Genomic DNA, 26,869 nt, shown 5'->3' with positions numbered 1-26,869 from the left:
AGAAAAAAATTTGCCAATGTTTTATTGTAAATGAAAAAATTACATAAAGTAGAAGCTATAGATATAAAAAAAGCTATAGATGTGACTATTTTAGGTCACGATGTTTAAGAATCCACAGCGAGTGTTGAAAGAAAGTTGGCGATAGCATCTGAAATTAAGAGAGACAGTATTCCAAAAATTTTGAAAATAAACAAGTGTCATTCTTACAAAATTCATCTGGAACATAACGATTCTGATTATTAGAATTGCGTATTGGAATCAAATCCCAAAATATTTCATTAAGTACACAGGCAAGGTCCGGCAAAAATGCATATTTGAACGTGTATTTTTGATAAATGTATAATTGACGCCTTCTTTCTACCTAGAAATCAGCAGAAATCAATCGGATATTATTAGAAAACGCCATTCATCCAGCATTAGTAAAATTAATTGATAATGATGGCTAGTGTATACAAAACTACATAGTATGTTAACAAGTAGTTTTGTATACACTAGCACTTTCAATTGTAGACAAAAACCATTTTTTTAAATTTGTTTGTTATATACGGGAATGTAGCAAAGTATTTTCCAGGACTTGTCAGACATTTGCTGATACATCTACAAAATATTTATAAAACACATAGTCATAGGTATATTAGGTACAATATATTTTTATAAATATGCTGTAAATGTCTAATTCGTAAACTGTATTAAGAATTGCCTACCTCTGATGTAAACTGTTAGTATTCTATAATTTGTTTAAGCATTATGGGTTAATATATGAATATGTCACCATTTGACTAATGCTATATTAACTCACTATGTATTTATTAATTATCAGAATAATTAAAAGAGACCACAAAATTGTGTATGTTACTCCTGTGTAAAATGTGAACATTCTGAGCATTTACTTACATTTCATGTGACAAAATTCGCATTCATAAAAACAGGATTAATTTTACACACTTCTGTATCTATTTTTTACTATTGTGCGTAAGGTACTAGCTTTGCACACCCTCCAGGACTTTTTTTGTACTAAAAAAATAGACACAGTAGCGATGTCATACCAAACATTAAATCAGGCGCTTATACAGGGTGTCCCGAAATTACATCAAGAAATAATTTACACAAAGAACTATTTAACTTTACCAACGTAAATGTAAAATAATTAAAATGCCAATCAAAACGTCAAACAAAATTCAAGCAATCAACAAATTGTCAACAAGCACTGCTAACTACTGTTTTTTAGTTTATACATAGTTACCTTTTCATTACCAAGTCATGATTTACTTAAAACTTAATAATTATTTTTCTTGAAACCGGAGGTTTCTTCTAACGATATAAAAAGAGTAGATACCTTTTTTATGTAAAAATTTTGGTTCTTTTTAATTTTACTATCCAAATAATTAAAAAGTAACCAGAAAAAAGTTATGACATTTTTATCTTTGCTGACCACTAATTTTAATCAACCCTGTACACATCTTCTCAATCTTACTTTTTTATCGCATCTAATATACAGTATCGCTCTCTATAATTTCTTTTAAATATACGCACAGATCGTCTTTCCATAAGTGATAAATTTGGCAAGCCCAATTTGAGTGGGGACAAGGAACGAGAACGGACTCCGGTGTGAGAAGTGACGGTACCGTCCGCGTTGTTTCTTGCGTTAAGATTCCGGAATCACTAATTTCTGGATTCAACCCAAATACTTGATTAATCGTGTGTGGGTGATGTATTGAGTAATCGCCATTCCAGTACCAAAGTCCGATTTCGAAGCCTTACCAGGTAAGAGACTTGTGCGTATCGCGTCGCGCCGATTAACTCCAATTTTTCTTATTTTATATTCACTCATTCAATTTCATTATCTATTTCCTGCATTTCAGTTATAAAATCAGTTAGTAACAATAACAAGTAGCATAATAAAAATTTCGAAAAATAAGGACCAGGCGTTTCGAAAATATTAACAAAAAAACATCTTCAATAGGAATTATAAAACACCCTGTAACATGAAAACGATTCACTTTTCAAGATTCCTGTATATGATGTTTTTGTCTTATTTTTAGACAATGATGCGGCTGGTAAAATATTGCGATGTAATTTCGAGACACCCCGTATATTTTCCTTAAATGGACCTGTTTAAAAAGAAAAACAAGAAATAGTAACATAAAACAATTAGAACAAAACATTCGAAAGAGCAAGGAAAATAAAAAACAGCTTGAACCTTTCCTTAAATTCATTAATTCTATTTATCCTAACATCGAGTTTATGTATGTACATATCTAAGTCTGACCTGTATTGAAATTTTAACTATTTCATGTAATTATTATATATAGAGGTCTCTGACTGTATTGCTTTTAATATTTTGTTATTTTTGTTATTCACACACATCAGTAGCATAATATCTATGTTTATGTAAATAGTAAGACTTTTGTGATGTGTTTTATATAGCTCTGGTAGGTTTTTACTACTAATTAAGACAAAATAAGTTCATAATTCCTGTTTTTTAGTATCTGATAATGGCTATCAATAGCCGAAATGCATAATACACTTGTTTAAAATTTTTTTGCATTTTATTGTGAAGAGAACGACAACCTCGCGTAATTTAAATTGAAAACAGGTGTCCTGGATTAAATATTTTAATATTCGAATGGAAATGCCGTTTTCACGTGATTTGGGGTATTATCAGGAGTAGATTTATACTGTCAAATCCATACTTTTCTATGTAAGCAAAAAACAGAACCTCAATTACTGAATTTAGTTTATCAGTTGATCAGTTTAGTTAGTACTGCAGAGATGACTAACTTCGGTCTCTGATAAACCTTCTGTCTTCTGTTTCTGTACACATATTTTACTATTATTTGATGGTCTAAAAGCCATAGTTAATCCGGGAATCTTCTAATATTATGAAAATATGAGTAGTAAGTTTCGTCTTCTTAAATTAACTAAGCCAAATGTTAGGGTTTGTCGGAACTTAAGGCGAATTATTTCTTTACAACTCTGACGGAATGTGGTTATATTAGAGAAAAACACATAATAATGACTTTAGTTTAAGACTGGTTGTAAGTTGTAAAGGTTTGCCTCACTTACCCATTGTTTACTAGGCTTAAAGATAGGATTCCATTAGATAAGCAATCAAGTATTATCTATCGTGTTCCATATTCTTGTGACAACCGATAAGTGACAAAACGTATACATTTAAAATCGAACACCTTCCGCCTGAGTCAATTTTTCCTTTCCTTAAACTCACTAATATAACCACATTCCCTCACAGTTGTAAAGAAATAATTCGCCTTAGTTTGGAGTCTGTTTGTTGGATCATAGGTCAGGTCCCTGTACGTAGACTCATCCGACAACATTTCAGCCATTTTTGTCTGATAATCTTGCTTATACATAATTACGGTTACATTTCCCCTGACCGATTTACCTCTTAATAAACGATTCTTCTGTAAAGTCTCTCATTGAGGGTGCTAATATTGTTATAGTGAAAGGTTCTTCGTACATATTTGTCAAATATTTTATCTTAAAAAGTAAGTAAGTAACTAATGTACTCTTACATTCTATCATACATTGTTCTTACATTAGTTACTTTCTTAGCAATTTTTCACCATGTCTATACTGTGGAATTTTTCACCAATATTGATGGATTATAGAATAATTATGATTAGGAAAATAGTGATAACTTGACAACGTAACAGAGTCATTGGTGGGGGACGAACAACTAAAAAATAATTGCATTTTCTAAAACTATTAATTACTTTGATAGTTTTTGCATTTTTGATGATACTGCAACCAAATAATACAAATAATAGTAAAATACGTGTACAGAAACAGAAGGCAGAAGGTTTATCAGCGACCGAAGTTAGTAATTTCTGCAGTACTACCTAAACTCATTGACTGATAAACTAAATGCAGTCATTGAGGTTCTGTTTTTTGCTTGCATAGAAAAGTATGGATTTGACAGTATTAATCTACTCCTAATGATACCCCAAATCACGTGAAAACGGCATTTCCATTTGAACATTAAAATATATTTAATCCAGGATACCTGTTTTTAATTTAAATTACGCAAGGTTGTCGTTGCAAAAAAATTTTACACAAGTGTATTATGCATTTCGGCTATTAATAGCCATTATCAGATACTAAAAAACAGAAATTATGAACTTATTTTGTCTTAATTAGTAGTAAAAACCTACCAGAGCTATACAAAACACATCACAAAAGTCTTACCATTTACATAAACATAGATACTATGGTACTAGATATTATGTGTGTGAATAACAAAAATAACAAAATATTAAAAGCAATACAGTTAGCGACATCTACAGGGTGTCCGCTAATTAATGGTACATGGAAAAACCACAGACTCCTGATGTAAAAATATTACAATTTAACTATATTTACCTATATCCAAAAGTTGATATTAACTGAGATACAGGGTGTTAAACTTAAAACTTTTTTTTTGTTTTTCCCCAATAACTTTAACAAAAGTTAACTTTTTTTCACAAAAATTTGTAGTTAGGGGTTTTTTAGGTCGAGAAATTCATTTTTTTAACAAATTAGTGTACAATGTAGGGGGCGCTGTCTGCGACATCTTTTTCTCTTTCATAAGGTCATAACTTTTTTGTGCTTAACTGTATTTAAGTTTTTATTGAAAATAATACTTTTTTTCATATTTTTTACGTAAAAAAGGTATACTACTTTCGGGTCGCTCAGAGTCGCCGTTTTCGAGATATCTGCCTTCAAATTATTTAGTACAGCAGCTCAAGCAAGCAATAATGTCTTGTTACTCTTTACCAATCATTTTTTACATCATAAATAATGTTTTAGTATAAATCATTGAGAATAATGCAGACAAAAATTGGATTATCATTTAATTAACTTTATTTAAAATAACTATAACACTAGAAAATCTATTGAAAGAAAATAACATTAACGAAAACAAACTTAACTATGCGACTGATAACTTTTCCATTTTGAAACTGTGACGAGATTTAGTAAAAAAATAGATCTGCTTTTGACAAAAACTGTTCAAAATGTCTACCATTCACTTCAATACATTTAACAGTTCTTTTGCTGAAAGATCTCCTAATTTAAAAAAATAATTGTTCGTTTCGTAGCTTTTGTGCAGCATATAAAATTCTCTGCCATAGTTCTTTTCTGGAATTCACTATTTCTTTGTAAACGAGCGACTTCATATAGCCCCATACACAAAAATCCAGCGGGTTAAAATCGGGACTTCGCGCCGGCCATGGCCTCTGGCTCCCATGACCTATCCAGCGATTAGGAAAACGGTTGTTCAGGTACTCTCTGACAGCTCTAGAGAAGTGTGCTGGTGCTCCGTCTTGCATGAAATACATATGTTGCCTTATGTCCAGCGAAATATCATCGAGAAAATCTGGTAAATGTGTTTCTAGGAACTCAAGGTAGAGTTCCCCGTTTAAATTGGGCGGTAGTTCGAAAGGGCCCAATAAATGATTATCGATTATGCCACACCATACATTAATTTTAAATTCATGTTGGAAATGACGTTCGTGTACTGAATGTGGATTTTGTAATGCCCATGTGTGTTTATTTCTAAAATTGAAAATGCCTCTACGTGTAAACGTTGCTTCATCAGTAAATAGTATCTTATTCAGAAACATGGGGTCGGCAAAAACGGGCAAATTCTATCCTGGGCGCAAAATCATTTTCTAATAAATTTTGCACAGGAGTGAAATGATACGGATAAAGACCCTCTTCGTGAAATATTTTACAAATGGATGACTTGCCTACTCCAGTTGCCGCAGCCGCATGTCTTGCACTTATTTCCGGATTTTCAGCCACGCGGACCAGAATTTCTTCTTCTTGTTCTGGAGTTATAACCTTCGGGCGCCCTGCGGAATTCCGTTTAGGACGAAATGTACCTGTTTCTCCTAATCGACCGTAAAGATTTTTGAAGATCTTGAAATCAGGTTGTCTTCGATTTGGATAAAGTTCTGAATATCGTCTATAGGCTTCGCGTCCATTAAAATTTGCCTGCGCATATACACACATATCCCTCATTTCGGCATTTGAAAAAATATTGTGCCTCGGCATTGTTTCTCAACTTACGAAAAATTTAAAAATTCAACAAAATAGTAAACTGGATGCAAAATCATAGAAAACACTAATTAAATATTTTCTGACAACTTTAAACTAATCAACAAACAACAACAACATGGCGATTTCCTAACAACTGCGTCTCTAAAGTTCATTTGCTTTCTCATAGCTTACTTTAAAAAAGCGAATTATTTCCCGATTATATTAATTATTCAGCCGGGGTCGAGTGCATGGTGCACTAAATAATTTAAATACAAATGTCTTCAAAACGGTAACTCTGAGCGACTTCAACTTAGTATACCTTTTTTACGTAAAAAATATGAAAAAAGTATTATTTTCAATAAAAACTTAAATACAGTTAAGCACAAAAAAGTTATGACCTTATGAAAGAGAAAGAGATGTCGCAGACAGCGCCCCCTACATTGTACACTCAATTTGTTAAAAAAATGAATTTCTCGACCTAAAAAACCCCTAACTACAAATTTTTGTGAAAAAAAGTTAACTTTTGTTAAAGTTATTGGGGAAAAACAAAAAAAAAGTTTTAAGTTTAACACCCTGTATCTCAGTTAATATCAACTTTTGGATATAGGTAAATATAGTTAAATCGTAATATTTTTACATCAGGAGTCTGTGGTTTTTCCATGTACCATTAATTAGCGGACACCCTGTATAATAAATACATGAAATAGTTAAAATTTCAATACAGGTAAGACAGTAAATATGTACAATTTTGGTAAGATAAGAAGAAAGTTAAGGAACTCTTACGTACGTATGTTTATTTAAAAAAAATGCAAATATTTAAATATAAATTTGAAAATTAAAAGGAAAATTGATTTGTGATGAACGGAGGAGAAAAAATTATATATTATTATTTACGAGGGCAAATTGAATTAAAAAATCGCAAGCCGTTTAGTTTGTACATTGATGCAAAGAAAGTCAGGAGATTTTGTCTCTTTTTACTTCAAAAGCTTCCAATAAGCCCAACTTTTACCCCTTCTGATAGATATGAAGGACTCCTGTATCAGGTCCCGGATTAAAATTATGACCTGACTCTAAAATAGGGTTCGCGAAAGTTGAATTCGATCTTTATTTCCCGTTATAAGTGTGAGGTGTCCATTTAGTCTAACCACAATTATCCTTCCGCTTTAATCCGTGTAGCAAACCTAACAAACTGGACGTGAACAATAAAATCGGTAAACACCAGACCTATGTAATACTGGAACTTTGTCTTTATCGTTGGCTAAGTGTTTAGCTAGGCTATCTTCTGTTCTAAACTAAATATTATAGGTTTTAATTGTGATTCATTAGAGCAAATATGGGACGAGACATTCCCAAAATAAACCATAGAACTCTTGATTTAGGACTGTTGAACAAGTTCATTTATTAGCAGCGGCAATAATTTTATATCCGAGATTTAAAACAAATCATTTTGCTGACAAAATAGCCTATTTTCAGACGACAGATGGATTCAACACTTGGATTTTAGATATTTAATCACAGCAGCAGCATTTGCAACTAAGAAAAATGAAGAAGAAGGTAATGATAGCAAAAGGAATTTGAAATTTCCACATGTTACTTATAAATAAGCAGCTCTCTTTATGTAATACACTTTCCCAGAAAAGACAAGATCTTAATGAAGAATTTAAACACCTCTTATTGTAAGCAGTAGTGCATTTAAACTAAGATTCCCGCAGATGGCGCCAAAAGCAGTGATTTATTTAGTTTTTTTGTGAAGGTGTTTGTTGTATAATCTTTTTATGAAGACGGTTAACAGTATTATAAGCCATTTGAGGAATGATATCGTATTCTTTCGAATTTTTGGTTAAATGGATTGTTGGATATTAAAGTTATAACTGATCTCAATTTTTGTAACTTACAAGTAATAAACAAATGACACGTCAAGTGCTTAGGCCTTTTCTTTATAAAATATTGGCAAAATGTCCTATAGTTTCATAAATGTTATGTAAAAATCCTACCTCATAGTCCCCAATAGATTCGACAGACCGCTCATCTGCCCAGCACCTCCAAATAACTGCATCAGTTGCGACTGAGACATGCTACTCAGGAGTGCTTGTAGATCCTGGTCTGGTCGCTCTAAAGAGGACTGGACAGCACTGGACGGATTGTTAAGTAACTCGTTGATTCTATTGCAGTTTTCTTCATCTTTGTCTGCTGAAGGCTCCTAAAAACAGTAAATGTCTATACTTCTAATGGGTTTTATTGGATTTTAAACATACTTGAAGCCAGAAAAAGAATTTCCTGTTAGAGGACTTGAATTTCAACAAATAAACTCGGCCAGTAGTGCATTGAGGCACCTTTACGTACTCGCAATCGTCTGGGAAAATGATTAGGTCATCTTCCACAACACCTATAAGGTTTGCACATGATATAAAACTTATTTTAGTCATTTATTTCTAAGCAACATGTTTTTTTAGATAATAATATGTTCATTACATAGGAAAATAAATCAGACGAAATAATTTAAAAAATGTAAGCCTATAAATAAAGAACAGGAAAATTTATTACAAAAACTTATGGATCAATTGCTTAACTATTTTTTTGTTATATTTTGTATGTAATATTTCAATGACTTTTAGGTTAAGTATTTAAGTCTTTAATTTCAATTAAATAGACAACTTCTCTTAAAAATCTTACCATTGGTACGATCTTGCCAGCAAAAATGCATCAAAGAATCCTCACTTTGGTAGACATATAACAGACCCTTCCTTTTATCGGGATGAACCATACGATCTAGAAAACAAACACATTAAAATACCTTAATTTTACTAAAAAAATAATAATATTAAAATTGTAGGTATAATTACTTTTTAAAGTCATTTTTCCAGCTCTCATCTCAACCAAATGTTTGTTACCCCCTGTTGAACCGGGTCCACTACTTGTACTACCAAATAAAGCACCTCCAGCTGGCATTGTGAAATGCTTCTATAGAAAAATAAATAAACTTAATAGTATATCAGTATCTTAAAGTATATTAGGTATGGATAATTAAAGAACAAACAGGGAACACCTTATTGCAGTGCATGTTAAAAGCAAATGGTTTACATGAATTTTAATAATACATATAGGAATTTAAGAGAGGATAATGCAAATAATTTAAACCTAATTTTTAAAAAAATACATGTTTTGTTATCAGACAATTTAACTTAAGAAATTAAGAAAATTTAATTAAAGAAAATTATAAGTAAATTAAATGCACAGATATATTTGTTTACTTATCCTAACAAAAGTCCAGTCCTAATAAGTATGTATGCTTTATCTAAGAAAATTTTTACTAAAATATTTTTTTAAGCTAATTGTTAATGGTTTGGAGAATTTTTAATCTTGTAGAGTGTTAAATGTCCTGATTTTATTTATTTATTAACTCTTCAGAATATCAATTGAACAAATTCAAAAATCCTATTCTGACATTACAATACTTCAAGTCTTTTATGAAATATTAGCAGGAGGTAGTAGCAAGTACAAAGAACTGAAGAACAGAATTCTGGTGTGTATTACAACTGTATGTATACTTTTTATAACATACATAACATACATTAACAACATGCTCTGACTAATCTTAATAGATCACTGATATCATATGCAGAGAATAGGGTTATGGTGTTTCATGGAACTTCTTGGGATGAGGAGGTACCTAAAAACTGATTATATTCCTATAAATTAATTCTAACCATTCAAAAAACACTATATCGCATTTTCAATTACAGCTGCTAAGGGCCCCCTTTTCATAGAATTAAACTTCAGCCAATGGACATCTAAGACATTCCATTCACCAAATACATTATAAAATTGACAGCGAAATTGAAAACAACCGTAAACTTATCTATTAAATTTACGTTTTAATAAATATTGTAAGTGAAAAATTACTGATTTCAATTTACCGGTCATTGGTGGAGTCACTGCCAAGATATGGGGATATAGTTTGGGGAGACCTATATGGAAATTCTTTGAAACAACTTAATATAAAAACAAAAAGGTTTACCTACTCAACAGACATATTCTGAAAAGATTTTTAATATACAGTACTGGCCAAAAGAAGATAGACAAAGTATTATTTTCATATAATTGTTTAAAGATTTACCCACAAGTCCCGTAGATTTTAAATTATTGTTATTTGTAAGGCGGTCTATAAAAAGATATGAATAAATTTCAGTTAAATATTTTGCTTGCTATCAGATAAAGCAATAATATAAATATAGCTGGTCAAAAGTAGATAGACAAAAACAATTTTGGAATTATTTTTTTATCTAGATATTTATAAAATAAAATTAGTATAGTATTGCTTCTCTTTAACTCAAGGTGCAACATGCCACGTGGAATTAGATTCTCTCTTGATTTAAGACAACGCATTATTAATGCATATCGCGCGGGTGATCGTCAAATTGATATTGCTCGTAGATTTGATGTTAAAAGAAAAGCTGTTTGGGCAATTATCAAAAGATATGAAAGGACAGGATGATTGGAGCCAAAAAATAAATCGGGTCGACCAAAAAAATGGACATTAGAGCTGTACGCAAATTAAAAAAAATTAGCCAGAATAACCCTTTCATGACTTCAAATTCAGATAGAATTACAGGCTCTAGGGATTTGTAATATGTCCTCAAGGACTGTAAGACGAAGGTTGGTAGAAGAGAATCTATTTGCACGTAGGCCAGCAAAAAAACCATTGCTTTCAAAAAAGAATCGCTTAGCCCGATTGGAATTTGCCCGTCAGCATATATACTGGACAAAGCATGAATGGAAACGTGTTTGCTGGAGCGACGAATCGAAGTTTAATTTGTTTAATTCCGATGGAATTCAATATGTTAGACGTCCTTCTGGCCAGCATTTGAATCCCAAGTACACAAAACCCACAGTTAAGCATGGAGGTGGATCAGTGATGGTTTGGGATTGCTTCTCAGGTTATGGAATGGGCCCGTTACATCGCATAGAGGGCATAATGGACAGGTTTATGTACAGGGATATTCTCAGAGATGTTATGTTGCCCTATGTTGAAGACAATTTACCATTGAGATTCCAATTCCAGCAAGATAATGACCCGAAGCATTCCTCCAAAATTATGAAGCAATGTTTCGAAGAAGAAAAAATACCAGTTTTAAAATGGCCATCCCAGTCACCCGATCTTAATCCCATCGAAAATTTATGAGAAATTGTAGATCGTGATATTAGGGATACAAACTATTCAAATAAAGGTAAATTATTCGAACGGTTGCAACAGAAATGGAAAAATATTTGTTTTAAACTCATAGACAATCTTATTGAATCAATGCCATGTAGATGTCAGGCTGTAATAGACAATAATGGGTATTTTACAAAATACTCATATTTGAGATGGTTTAGTTTGTAATTAAAAAAAAATACTTCGAAAAAAAAAGAGTATTGGTTATTTTTTGTCTATCTACTTTTGTCCAGCATATATTTAGTTATTTCTTATTATTTACCAAATTAGGTGATTGTTTCTAAAGAATGTTTTATTATTCTTATACTTGTTTATATTGCCCATAATATACTTAAATATCTTTATTATAGAATTTTTATTTCCTTTGATTTTTTTTTAAAAAGCCATTTGTCTATCTACTTTTGGCCATTACTGTATGTTCAATATTTATTTTGTCAACATGCATCTAGACACATAAATCAAATAATCTTAAAAAGTATGTTAATCATTCTTACACTACCAGGAATTATGTAAACAGGCACTCAAAATTACCAAAAAAATAGGGCACAGATTTTTAGCATACCTCACTCCAAAATTTTATAACATTCTCCCAAGTAATTTGAGAACTGTTCATAGTATTAAAAAATTTAAAGAACAAAAAAAGGAAAAATTGATTTTTGTAGATGATTATAGGGTTCTTCGAATTTTATTTGCTTTCCTTTCTGCTATTGAAAGTGTACGTCAAGTTATGGTGATTTTAGTTATTAAATAGTTATAGATTTTGGTTAGTTTACATATTAAAACTAGTAAGAATTTGTAAATTAATTATTAGTGTAACAAACCCAAGTTGATTGATAAATTTGAATTTATTAAATAAGAATTTACAGAGTTCCCTTATATACATTTTAAGGACTATCTTACTACTCAACCAAATGTTAATACTGCATATATTGTTTAACTAAAAACAAAAAGACCTATCATTTAAAAAATAAAATACATTGTATCCCATTTAGGAAATGTTTCTTTTGTTTTTTATATTCTTTTTACAACACCCTGTATAGATAACACTATTTTGCAACAACTACAGATCAAACGCTGCAATTTTTACAGCTACCTTTTTTTATACAGGTTGGCCCAAACATGTTAAGGGGGGTGGGAAAATATGAGCCTGTACAGTGACCAATTTGCTTGTTTTTGAAGACTGTCTATTATTTGATAAGGGTACTCAACATAAAGTTAATCACACTCTATTTTTGGACAAGCTGCGATCATATGCATTGTGGGATTGTATCATCAAATGGTTATCAAAATTTCTTATCAGTAGAAAACAGAGTGCCTATTTCTTGCCAAATTATTATCACTTCAGGTGACCACAAGGCTTTTATTTGGCCCCTATTTTGTTTCATTTTTTTGTTATTGATTTATTCTTATTTTTACCAGACAAAAACCTTCTTATGTTTCCTGATGATTTTAAAATATCCAATGTGATTGATACTAATTCTGATGTCCTGAATTTATATAATGATGTTAATCACTTTTAATGACGAATCTTAAATGCAATGTTGATAAGTATCATTGTTTATCTTTTCCTAAATCTAAATGTCCAATTATATATGATTATAATATTGAAGAAAAGTTATTAAGAAGCATCTTAGTGTAATGTTTACATTTTATATTTAAAAATTAAAATTTGTTTCTGATTCTTCTGTAGTATTCATTTAAACTAGCTTTTTCTTCTCAATCAAACACTTACTGATGTTAGTTAAGTTAGCTACTCATTTTAGAATGTTTAAATTTATACAGGATGTCCGCAAGCTAGATGCAGTCCTTTAGGGGGTGATAGCTGACTTAATTTCAAACATTTTAAGCTAAATATGTGTAGGTCGAAATTTGTTTATACATTTTTTATGGCAATTTTTGCATTTTTATCAAGAAATACCAAAATTTCACACTTAAACGGTAATAGAGCGCAAGTTACAATTAGTATCGGAGTTTCAAAGTTTATTTTGTTTTGTCTAATGTGTATTAATAAAAATACGATCAATTCCAAGCTTCTGTGTAAAGAAAGACATTGAAACGCCCTTTATTTTTAGATGTCACCCATGTTATTCCTGCCTGGCCAATTCTCAGAATTATGGCCTCTTTTGTGCGGCAGGTCATGTAAACAAAAATTATTACACTGAGACCTCTTATAAGCCTACTAAGCATTAGAGCACCAATTGTGGGGTTATTTTAGGTTTTAATGTTAAATAAAACACAATTTTGTTTAAACTATTTATTGTTCATGTTCAAAATGCAATCCATTATTTCTAATACAGGCACGAGCCCTTTTTGTTACTTCGGTGGTAGTTACTCTTATGGTCATATCTTCTTTCATCCTGTCAAATGCTTCATTTATTTTGCGAATCAACTCTTCTCTTGTTCTTATTTCGGTGGTGTATACAAGCTCCTTTGCCCGGCCCCATATGAAAAAATCCAACGGAGTTAGGTCAGGCGATCGAGGAGGCCAAGGACAGGTTCCGCCTCTACCGACCCAACCGTCCGGAAAACAGTCGTCTAAGTAATTCCTGACAGCCAAGGACCAATGCGCTGGACCATCTTGCTGAAAGATTATTGGTCTTTCTCGTTCCAATAATCCAGCTTCGTCTAGAAGAACAGGGATATCATTTTGTAGAAAATCTAAATAGTTGGCACCATTTAAATTCTCTGGTAGAAAATGTGGCCCAATAATAGTCCTGCCTATTACTCCGGCCCACACATTGACCGAAAATCTGTTCTGAAATGATTTTTGTTTTTTCCAGTGCGGATTTGCATCTTTGGCAGCCCATTCGTGGAGGTTGTGGAAGTTGGTAATACCCTCCCTGGAAAAATTGGACTCGTCTGCCCACAAGATACTTCTTAAGAATAACAGGTCCTCGATGTCCATGTTTAATAAAAAGCGGCAGAACTGAATTCGTCTTGCAGGGTCTTCTTCTTGTAAGCCCTGTACCCCCGTACCATGAAAGGGATACTGTCCATCTTTCTTCATGGTCGTCCACACCTTCCTTCTAGAAAGGCCAAGGTCTTCAGCTACTTTTCTGACGCTTGCAGTAGGGTCTGCGGTAAAAGCTTCCAGTAGTTGCTCCTCAATCTCTAAATTATTATGGCCAGGGTTGACTCCACGTGCCGGATTATTCCCAATGCCAACTGCAGTAAGACGGCGAAAGGTGTTTTGAAACACCCTGAAGTTTGGTAACCTCCGATCTAGATAACGTTCCTGGCACAAGCGTCGTGCCAAAGCTCCATTACCGTTAGCGCGTCTATATGTGAAGACAATGTCAGCGTACTCTTGGTTGGTAAATTCCATTTTACAATACTGTTTAATAAAACGGGCAGAAACTCGATTTAAAAAACAGTGGATGCAGTCAGTACGAAGTTGATAGTCTTACAAAATTAGAGGCGAGAGTGAAACTAAACAACAAGAGGCTAAAATCACACGTTTTTATTTATTAAGCGAGTACCTAACTTGTAACCCCCACCCCAAAGTACCTACTAGGTACCCCTTACCCTACAGTATCTACTATTAGGTACCTCTGCTTAATTTTGTTTTTATTACTTTTTATTTACCTGAACTGTCCCATAATAGAAAACCAATCCATTAAGTTTTGTTTACATGACCTGCCGCACAAAAGAGGCCATAATTCTGATAATTGGCCAGGCATTGGCATGAGTGATATCTTAAAATAAAGGGCAGAAGCTAGGCGTATTTTTAGAGAGGTTTGAACGAAGAAAGCATTTTCATAACAATTACTTAAACATAAAACAAAGCATTTTTATTTTAACTCCATATTTATTTTTTTACGTTTCAATATCTCTATTTTTTCTAATAAGTTTACACAGAAGCTTGAAATTGATCGTATTTTTATTAATACACATTAGACAAAACAAAATAAACTTTAAAACTCCGATACTAGTTGTAACTTGCCCTCTATTACCATTTAAGTGTGAAACTTTGGTATTTCTTGAGAAAAATGCAAAAATTGCCATAAAAAATTTATAAACAAATTTCGACCTACACATATTTAGCTTAAAATGTTTGAAATTAAGTCAGCTATCACCCCCTTAAAGGATTGCATCTAGCTTCCGGACACCCTGTATAGTGATTATAACTGCACATACAGATATTTATATCTAGGTGTAGTGTAGATATTAAGACAAATGTAATTAATTCTAGAATTACCTATTTAAGATATTGTAAATTATGTCAGTAATATAAACATTCATTTGGCATATGCTATCCTGGCCTGGGGTCATTCTTCAGAAACACATGGTTATTTGGTCTGCAAAGGAAGGCTATTTACTGCAGATATGCATTTAAATTTTAAGGCATATTGATTGACCTTTACTTCTCAATTTACCTTTGCAAAGCTCATGTACATGGACAGAGTGCAGGTTGTCTTGCATGTGCATGGTCATGACACAAGGGGTACATACAACATGTCATGATTTTATTTAGTACATTTACATATTTTAAAAATAACTACCAAACTGTAAACATATTTTTATATTAGTATGTATAAATTTGATTATTGAGTGAGTATTAGTATAATATATTATATGTATAGTATACTGACATTTCTCCGTAAGAATAAAATTGGTTATTCAGTATATGTTGAGTAAAGTCACATTCTCTGCCAAAACACATGAAAACAAACAAGTATATATATACAGTAGTGGCCATAATTATAGCAACAAGTACATTTTTCCTTCAAATTATATGATGTGGTAGATTAGGAAAAAAACTGGTATATATTATGATGTATTTTTTACAAAGCTTTTTATTTATGTTTATTTTTTTGTTACTTTATAAAAGAAATAAAAAATGGGAATTTTTTAGGAAACAGGTTGGACAAAATTATAGCAACACATTTTAGAAAAATCAATTTATTTATTCTCCAAAGTCAAAATAAGATTACAATACAATAATATTCTTCAGTATTTAGTATAGTACACTTTAGCCCTTATAACAGCAATGCATCTTTATGGCATGGATAAAATAAGTTTGTTTATAACATCATGATCGATTGACAACCAAGTATCCTGAAGAGCTTCGAAAAGTTCTCCAGCATTTTTGAAATTCCTGGTTCTACACCTGTTATCCACAATTTCCCAAAGATTTTCTATTGGATTTAAATCCGGAGATTGGGAGGGCCACTTCATAACATTAATTTTTTCATCATGGAGAAACTCTTTTATTAGCCTTGAAGAATGTTTTGGATCATTGTCATGTTGAAATTGATATAACAGCGGCATATTTTCTTCAGAACAGGGTAACATAACATTCTTTAATATATCCTTGTACATAAATCGATCCATAATCCCTTCTATTCTGTGAAGAGGTCCCATACCATACCCCGAAAAACAGCCCCACACTAAAACTGAACCACCACCATGCTTAACTGTAGGAGAAGTGTACCGAGGATTAAATCTTTTGCCTACAGGACGTCGAACGTATGCAGCACCATCACTTTTAAATAAATTGAATTTTGATTCATCACTAAAAATAACTCTGCGCCACTGATCAATAGTCCAGCCCTGGTGTTCTTGAGCAAATTCAAGTCGGGCCTTCACATTCTTCTTGGAAAGAAGAGGCTTTTTTGCTGGTCTGCATCCAAACAACTTATTAACAAATAGACGCCGCCTTATGGATCGTTCACTAAGATCGGAACACCCACTGCCATCCAAAAGCCCTTTAATTTTTGAAGAGGACAAAAATGGGTTTTGCCTGGAAATCCGAACAATCATTTTGTCACTTTTTTTTGAAGTTTTCCGGGGACGTCCCGAATTTTTTTTGAGTACTACCAGCCCTGTGCTATTGTATCTTTTCACTATATGTGATACAACTGATCTGTGAAGAGCAAAATTTTTTGCAACGGATGACTGTTTGATGCCTGACTTATACTGATTAATTATAAGTTGCCTCACTTCAACAGACATGGTTTCACCATGACTCATACTGGTATTTAAATAAGTTAATAACTACCAAGAAATCACAATATAAATTGTTTCAATATTGCACTTCAACAGATTGAAAGAGCACTAAATTTCAAATGTTATAATTATGACCAGGTGAAATATTTGCAATTACAAATATTTATTGTCAGCAAAAAAACAGATAGGCTTTTTTTTATTTGAATGAGAAATTTTGTTTAAATATAAAGAGGCCATCTAAACCAGTGGTGTACTTTTACGATTAAAACATACATATAATTGTTATTATTAAATATTAGTAAAATTCAGATTTGTTTGCGATAATTTTGGCCACTACTGTATATATATATACAGGGTGTCCCAAAATTAGTGGACGAAACGCGAACCCTGTATTCTTTGGTCAAAAATAACCTCACTTTTTCCTATAAACATATATCGGCAAACGCTCCCCAAGGGAGCTACGCCCTTTTTAAAGGGGGCACCTAAAGATGGTTTTTTCCACTTATTTTTGAAACGGGTAAATATAAAAATTTTAAATTTTGGTATTCTCCCAATTTTGATATGCTGAATTTAGTTGTCATTTCATAATTTTCATTATTTAGTCAGGTGCGTATCATTTAGGGAGTGAGCCTAAAAAAATCCTTAAAAAAAATTGTTTGCAAAGTTTTTGTTTTTTTTTTCTTTAAATTTTGAAAATTTAAAGCTTTTTACGTAAAAAAGTACCTCTTGGTCAACAACGCTAGGAATTACCATTTTCGAGAAAAACACATTTAAAAATAAAGCTGCATAGTATTATTAATAACAATTTTTATTAAAACTCAATAGCACGCTTCAAAAGTAAATTGACAAATAAAATTGCAAACAGATAAAAATACTAATTTATTTGAGGCAAATGTTCAAACAAGTTTCCGTTTTCCTGAATGCATAACCTGGATCTTTTTTGAATGTTTTGGGTCGATCTAAGAATTTCAAATCGGTTTTCTCTTATTTGGCCTGCAGCTGCGAGAATTCGCAGAGAATTTGCATTTCGAGTATCAATTTTGGTGGCATAAATAATATTGCACATATTACCCCAAAGATTATAATTCAGAGGATTAACGTCGGGCGATCGTGCAGGCCAGTTTATTGGACCACCTCGGCCTATCCATCTGCCTGTAAAATTATTGTCCAGCCAGTTTCTCACCTGTCGGCTGTAGTGAGCTGGTGCCCCATCGTGCTGAAAATGTATTTCCAGCCGAGTTTCTATGGGAACATCGTCCAGTAAATCTCTGAGAATGTTTTGAAGAAAATTTAAATAATGACGACCAGTTAACCTGTGTGGCAAAATAATTGGGCCTATCAATTTTTCTCCTATCAAACCCGCCCACAATAATTCCGACGATAATAATTAATAACAACACTATTTATACCAATCTAAATTTTCAGTTATAAGTACTTTAAATTTAATTTTTTGGATAACAAATTAGCTACTTAATTATTTATTTATTATATTTAATTTTACTTACATTTGACTTTGGGATATTGGTAATCTCTTCTAAGGTTCTCAATGATATTTGAAGGTTTTCTTCAATTAAATTCCCCCCATAACCATCATTTGCAATTGGTCTTCCTTGCCCTCGAGTACGTTCGAAGGATCCATATTCAAGTAAATTTCTATGAATTCTAACAAAAACTTCCAATGTGGAAGCCTTCTTGCAGGAACCTCCGCCGATACTCTCGTGCAGCGGCATTTGCCTTTCCATCACAAAACCCATACACAAAATGAATATCTACTTTTTCACGGGTCGAAAAGTCTTCCATAGTTAAAAAGATATTAACAATTTGAATGCAAAATGACAACTAATCAATTACAACAAATGTTAATGTCTGTACTAAGTTTTCATAAAAATTTATGCCTTTTTCTCGAAAATGGTAACTCGTAGAGTTATTGACTAAGAGGTACTTTTTTACGTAAAAAGCTTCAAATTTTTAAAATTTAAAGAAAAAAAAACAAAAACTTTGCACACAATTTTTATTTTAGGTATTTTTTTAGGCTCACCCCCTAAATGATATGCACCTGACTAAATAATGAAAATTATGAAATGACAACTAAATTCAGCATATCAAAATTGGGAGAATACCAAAATTTAAAATTTTTATATTTACCCGTTTCAAAAATAAGTGGAAAAAACCATCTTTAGGTGCCCCCTTTAAAAGGGGCGTAGCTCCCTTGATAGGCGTTTGCCTATATATGTTTATAGGAAAAAGTGAGGTTATTTTTGACCAAAGAATACAGGGTTCGCGTTTCGTCCACTAATTTTGGGACACCCTGTATATAAAATAATTCAAGTAGAAATAAAATTTCATATCCAAAATCCATATATAACATGAAAAGCCATACTTAAGGTGAAGGTGAAAACACTCCATCAAATTATAGCTTAAAGTGTACCTACAATTACCTATTTTAACTAAAATTGTAAAAGATGGATGGTAAATTTTTGGAGACTAATAAAGTTCTTAGCACTTCTCAGTTTGGCTTTCAAGCTTCAAAAAATACCATGATTCAGTATTTCACTTGTTTGAAAGACTCTTCTTAGGAATGATGGAGAAGCTGAATTTTTTTGTAATACTGCTAATGCTTTGACTGTGTATTGCATGATTCACTATTTCAGAAGCTTCAAATATATGGGTTTAGAGGGAGTATTCTGCAATGGTTTTGTTCATATTTCTCAGAAAGAAACCAGTCAGTAATCTGGAAGCATCCTTTTTCTGAAATTAGGATACAGTTTTACCACTAACCAAAACTCTTTATTTTTACTCTCATCACATGCTTCCCTAACAATGCTAGCATCTTCAGGAGAAGATTAAAACTAAACTAAAATATACTCAAACTACCTAATTTGAGTGTCACAGCAATGGTTCCAACAATAGGGCTATTCTTTATCTGATGAGTTGAAAATTTCAGTAGGTGGGCCACAAGGATCTCTTCTAGGTCCACTTCTATTTCTTGTGTCAATGTTAATGACCCACACTCAATATTAAGATGTGGGCAATGCACATCTTTACTCAAGAAAATTAATGAGGACTTATACAGACTTAAGTTCCATCTTTCGAGTATATTATAGAAAACAGATAACAGAGGTTATTAAAGTTGAAGTGAACAACATGTTTATTTAGAAGATATTATGAGTATTGCAAGTTCATTTAGTTAATTAAAAGCACTTGTATAATAGTAATTTTAGAGATATTAAACATGATAATAAGATATCAGGAAATGAAGATAAATTATTTACTCACCTGTTTTAATCACTATAAAAGATTTAAAATTTGCAGCAAAAACAAGTTGCTTTTACTTTTTAGAACAATTTTTTCCAACAAAAACTCAATACAGGCAGATCAGGATAAAATGTGAAAAGGATGACTAGGAAAATTTTTCAAATTTTTCTTATGACGCCTTGAAAAATGTCATTAGTGTCACTGTCAATAATGACACGTCAGTGAACTGTCAAAAGGTCATGTATAAGCGCGTATAAGCGCCTATAAGCATTTTTAAGACATCATTTAAGATTCAATCGATCAAGTCATGACGTCACCGTATAGGGCATCACAGAACACAAATATATAGGCACTTTAAGCGTTTGTTAGCGGTACTCGATATGTTAAAGGGAAGCTATACAAGCAATAAATATTGATATTAATTTTTTGATATATTTTTAGAGTTGAGAAGCATTATATTTTGTTAGTATTAGTTTTAATTTATTTAATATTAATGTATATGAGATAGTTAAGACTTTCAAACCAAATAAAAATGCAGAACAAAATAAATTATCAAAAGAGCGAATAGATTTGAAAAAAATACAGTGAAGAACGTAAAGGTGAGACTGCGCGGATATTTTTTAAAATTGATTTTTCATTAGTTTGTGTTTATTTCTGTGGAAAAAAAAATATGAGTGAGGTTATGCTTACGCCAGTAACTTTTTTATTTATTGCATTTCCTCTTCGGCAAATGTCTGTTCTTTATAAACGTTTTCAGGGCAAAATTAATTTGTATTTTGTTACGATCTAGATCTGATCCTAAGAATGTATGAGATCGGACTTAGACTCAATAGCTTTTGAAAACTTACACAAATAAGTGTTTTGATGATTTAGGTCAGTGTTTAAAACGAATTGAATACCAAAAGCCGGCCACACACATGCAGAGTTCTCTGCATACTTTATCTGGAACGGTCAAAGTCTCGAGACAAATACGTAGGTACACTCATAGATAAGGGATTATATAAAGTTACATGGGTACACTGTGCGAGCGCCGCGCCGATCTTGATCCTGCACAGACTTGTTTGCAGACTTTGCAAAAGATAAATTTATTTCAGAACCACAAACGTACATAGTTTTCTTAACGACTTAACTTAATTTTAACGTCTCTTGCAATTTAATAAAATACAAACATGAGTGAAAATATATTTTTTTTTTTTCAAGTACTTTATTGTCGAAAATTTGGTACATGTACACGAATTTTATTGACAAAGCTTCAGAAAATAAATACAATCAAATCAGATTTTACAAAACAAATATATAAAAAATTTATACAACATATAAAATGCCTAAAAAAAAAAATGCAAGAGAAAATGTTACAAACAAAATCTTTATAAAATAAAATACATGCATGTAGACAAAGGTAGCAGAGATAAAGGCACACATAAAGATATGTTCAAAATTAAAATTAACAGATTAAAAGCTTAGCATCTACTACACAACATCCTCAGCCTTAAAAAAGTCTTCAATCGAATAAAAGGCTTTTAGAAGCAAATATGACTTCAGTTTACAACGAAACTGGCGCAAAGACTGAACACTTCTTAATTCCACGCTAATGTGATTATAAATCATTAAACCGCGATATATAAATGAATCTTTGATAGATGTAAAATGAGGAATAGGAAGGGGAATATTATTAATCTGTCTGGTAGGATAACTGTGATGTCGGATTGGAAAACTGTTCTTATTTTTGAATATTAAACATGCAGTTTCCAAAATAAATAATGATGGTAGGGTCAAAATACGGCTCTCTTTGAAAAGATTACCACAATGCATTCTAGAATGGGCCCTAAATAAACTTCTGACAGCCCTCTTTTGCAGCACAAAAACAGACTGAAACAGATAATTTGAACATGCACCCCAAAATGGAAGAGCATACCCTAAATGCGACTCGAACAAAGCAAAGTACACATCACGAGCAACATCTCTCCCCAGTTCATGAACGGTTGCCCTAACAGAGAAGCAGCCAGAAGCAAGTTTTTTATTTAACTTTATTATATGGTCAGAAAACTTTAAATCTTTATCAATGACTAAACCAAGAAATGCAGAATTGTCTACCATGTCCAATGCGTTCTCACCAAAATCAAGACTCTCAGCTTGAAAATTGAAACCAATAATGTGGGACTTTGACATATTTAAGCAAAGTTGATTGGAATCACACCATTGCTTTAATTTCAGGAGATCGGCTGCAACATCTCTGACAAGCTGCTTGGGATCTTTATTCGACCATAAAACCGTTGTGTCGTCAGCAAACAATGTAAAATGTCCACATATGCTAAGAGTAATAAGATCATTAATGTATACAAGAAATAGAAGGGGACCAAGAACTGACCCCTGTGGAACACCACAATCCACAGACTCCCTACCAGAAAAGTCACCATTAAGGTACACAGACTGCTCGCGACCAGACAAATAGCACTCAAACCACTTTAGTGCAACACCCCTAACTCCATAAGCAGAAAGCTTCTGAAGCAGTATCCTATGACTCACACAATCAAAAGCTTTGGACAAGTCACAGAACACCGCCGCAGTCGCCTTTCTTCCATTAACACCCTGGAGAAGTTTGGACAAGAAATCAAACATAGCGTCAGAGGTGCTTTTCCCTGATAGAAAACCAAATTGTTCATCTCGAAGAACCCCTTCCCCCAGAAGAAACTTTAAAAGACGATCCTTCATAAGTCTTTCAATTAACTTAGATAAAGTAGACAAAATTGAAATTGGCCTATAGTTGGATGGACTAGAACGATCACCACCCTTATAAAGAGGCAAAATTTTTGCTAATTTTAGGCAAAGAGGAAATGTGCCCAACTGAAATGAAATATTAATAGCATCAGAAAGAGCCTGAATAGCACTCAAAGGAAGTTTTCCCAATAAATTCACTGAAATACCATCGTCACTAGATGCCCTTTTCTTTTTCGTCGATCCTATAGTGCAAAAAATCTCCCTGGGAGTAGTGGGGCTGAGGTAAAATGAGTTACCACTAGTGGTAGGTAAAAATTTGAGAGGGTTATAAGTGGAAGAGAGACCCTTTGTGAGGATATCAGCAACCGAACAAAAGTACTTATTTAATATGTCAGAATCAATCCGCACTTCTTGAGAGCCATTACTCTTGGACACAACCTCATTAACAATTGACCACGCTTCGCGTTGCTCATTGGAGGAATATTTCAAACGTTTGGAATAATAGAGTCTTTTCGCTTCACACACAACTTTCCGGTAAACTTTTCGATATCTCGAGAATAGCGACAATACAAAATTATTTATCGGGTAGAACTTTTTTAAAATACCAAAAAATCTAAGATTACGACCGGAAATGCGAATACCAGGAGTTAACCATCTTTTCCGGTCCCTAAATCGATTTTTTAATGGGTGAACGGGAAAGTATCTATCAACTAACTTTGAAAGAGATGCGTGAAATGAAGCAAGAGCATCCTGCTCACAAAATATTGAGTCCCAATTAAAAGACCGACATCCTGCATCAAAAGACCGGAAGTTCCTTGTGCTGTAAATTCTACCCAAACCTCTGGATTTGTATCTTTTTCTGAATGGCACCTGAGTCAGGATACGGTTTATGGGAAAAGAATTTCTGTCAGGATTTATCGAAATATATAAAAGTCATCCGGTATTATGGAAAACAAAATCTAACGAATACTCAAACAAAAATTTAAAGAACAGAGGTTATGAAAATTTGGTGGAATATTCGAAAAAAGTCTATCCTAAGGCAGATCGTGATTTTGTTTACAAAAAAATTCAAAATTTGCGTGGATGCTTTCGAAAGGAACTGAAAAAAGTATGCAATTCACAAAGGACAGGGGCAGCAAGCGATGATATTTACGAGCCCCGTTTATGGTACTTTGATCTTCTGCTCTTCACAAGTGATCAAGAAGTACCGGTACAAAGCACTGAAAGTGAAGATTTGGAGATACAGAGTCAGTCACAAGAAAGTGAAATTGAAACAGAGCATTCAGAAATAACTGAAAATGACGAAAATACACATAACTCAGTGGAGGTAAGTAAATCTGTTTCAAATAATAAAATACATAGAGAATAATTGTTCACAATATTTATTTCATATTATCAATTAAATATCTATTTTGTAACTAACAAAAAAAAGAATATCTACTATGCTTTACCAGCTTCGATCATTTTATCTTGCCAATCAAGTTTTCCTTTATTATTAAATATTCGCAGTATTTATCTCTATTATTCCTAGCTTCTATGGATGCTTTACTATGTTTCCTTTTTGAGAGGGAAACCAGTTCCACATCTTTTGACCGCCATTCCCCTTTTTCAGTTATATGTGTAGTAAGATTTTCTTTGTCGGCAGCTGTTGCATAAGACGGACTACTTCTTATTAAAAAATTATGTAAAGTGCAAGCTGCTAGGACTATTTTAATTATGTTTTTTTGATCCATTGCCAAACTGGTGTGGAAAATCCGAAAACGGGCGGCAAGTAAACCAAACGCATTTTCTACCACATTTCGTGCCCTAGACAATCTATAACTGAATATCTTTCTTTCATAGGTTAAATCTTTATCTGGCTAAGGTTTTAATAAATTATTTTGTAGAGGGAATGCCAATTCACCAATAATAACAAAGTTTAGATTTTCTTTAGTTTCACTGTTGTCTGGAAAACCTAAATTGCCTGTAAGCAGTTTTTTATAAAATGAAGTCCATTCGAAAGCGGCACTGTCTGACATTCTGCCTTGCTTTCCAACGTCCACATAAATAAACTCGTAATTCGCTTTCACTAACGCCATCAGAATAACGCTATAAAATTTTTTATAGTTATAATACAGAGCACCTGTTCTTGGTGGTGGTACTATTTGGATATGCTTTCCGTCTAGGGCTCCTGCACAGTTAGGAAAATTCCATCAGGATTCAAAACCGGATGCGATACTTCTCAAGTCTTCTTTGCATGTTGGAAACTGAAAACAAAAGTTTATTTAAGAATATAATAAAAATTTTCTAATCTACCTCTAGTTATTTCAAATTAAAGTCAAATACATTTTTTTTGTTTCAGATATCTTTCCGCAAAGTGTCGTGTCACAAAAAAAAGTCAGCAATAGAGAAACCGCTGGTAATTAAAAAAAAGAAACTATCATTTCAAGAAAGTCAAGTGGACTTCATGAGAACATGTACTCAAGTTTTGAAACAAAATACTGATCCGCCGCCGACGAATGAATTTGAAGCTATCGGGATTAATGTCGCAGCTAAGTGGAAAAAAAATGAAATGAGAAAAAATGGACTCCATGCAACAAATTTTAGCAGAAACACTAATCAATAAAATACTAACAAAAGGATTGTTAAAACAACTATCTCGGTCAGTAGATATAGTAGATACTTCCATCATAAACAATACTTGGCCGACAAATGAAATTTCGTGCAACTTAGGATATTCATACCATTCCAGTACTCCTGTAACTACACCATCTCCTCAACCAAGCCCTCAGTCATCTATTATTAGCAACGATTTAGCTGCATATTACGCTGAGAGTGCTCGAAGTATCTCAAGTCCACAAGATATTTAGATAATAATTTGAATATTTTGTTTGTATTAATGAACAGATTAGAATGTTGTATATTATTATATTTTTAGATTTTCTAATATGTAATGAAAGTAAATTTCTATATTTCGATACATACAGAGGATTAAACATATTTTTTTTTGTTTATTGAATTCTAATAATAAAATTACTTACCTTTAAATATTCTTGCTTTAATTCCTCAAAAATTACAGCACATGTTTCCGGTATAAGGTATCCTAATGCTTGTGCGGATGAATATTTTAGATCTTCATAAGATCTCCCTGTTGCTAGAAATCGAAGTGTGGCTGTAAGACGTTGTTCTGGAGAAACTGGAGAAACTCTCTTATAGCAGTGTGCTGTTTTGTTAATCCATTTTTTACCATGGATAATAATTTACCAAAAGTTGCACTATTTAGTCTTAAATAATTTTTGAAATCCATAGGTTCGTTTTGTTTTATTTCTCTTAATAATGGTACGTGGCTTAGAGACTCTCTTTCCAACAACCATTTTTTGACCCATTTGCTACGTTTTCTAATAGTACGATGTTTAGTTGCCATAAGAATCATACCAGACATAGCTAAACACAGTGCAATCTTTTTCTTATTGCTAGGCATCTTCCCTGATCACACATACCTATAAACACAAAAACACAAAAATTAGTAGCCTTATTTACGATCGCGTTCTCTCAAAACTTTTGCCGAGGCCACAAACTTATTTTCAGGCATAGTCTGAAGATAATTGTACAGATTATATCCACTAACATACGGTTTTGTCTGCAACATATTAAGTCTGTCAGATTTATTCATAAATATGTCTTTACGTTAGTGGTAATGAAAGTTTTTACCTC

At 32.6% G+C, this 26,869-nt stretch overlaps 1 protein-coding gene and 1 pseudogene across 5 annotated transcripts in view; both read right to left on the bottom strand.

Annotated features, from left to right (window-relative positions):
• Positions 1-20,648, bottom strand: part of LOC126747854 (proteasomal ubiquitin receptor ADRM1 homolog) — a 421,821-nt gene extending 401,173 nt beyond the window's left edge. For all 5 annotated transcript variants that reach the window (XM_050456778.1, XM_050456769.1, XM_050456760.1 and 2 more), the window contains exons 1-5: positions 20,480-20,648; positions 8,883-9,000; positions 8,713-8,808; positions 8,295-8,425; positions 8,034-8,239 (exon numbers count right to left, since the gene is read on the bottom strand). In XM_050456778.1, the coding sequence (XP_050312735.1) occupies positions 8,034-8,239; positions 8,295-8,425; positions 8,713-8,808; positions 8,883-8,988 (539 nt within the window). In that variant the 5' untranslated portion in view covers positions 8,989-9,000; positions 20,480-20,648. The remainder of the gene's footprint in view (positions 1-8,033; positions 8,240-8,294; positions 8,426-8,712; positions 8,809-8,882; positions 9,001-20,479) is intronic.
• Positions 20,649-25,035: 4,387 nt separating this feature from the next.
• LOC126750134 (uncharacterized) lies at positions 25,036-26,597 on the bottom strand (annotated as a pseudogene).
• Between the last annotated feature and the right edge of the window lie 272 nt (positions 26,598-26,869).

The sequence above is a fragment of the Anthonomus grandis genome, chromosome 2, assembly GCF_022605725.1.
Source record: "Anthonomus grandis grandis chromosome 2, icAntGran1.3, whole genome shotgun sequence".
Lineage (NCBI taxonomy): Eukaryota > Metazoa > Arthropoda > Insecta > Coleoptera > Curculionidae > Anthonomus > Anthonomus grandis.
This window is presented reverse-complemented; position numbering and strand designations above follow the sequence as displayed.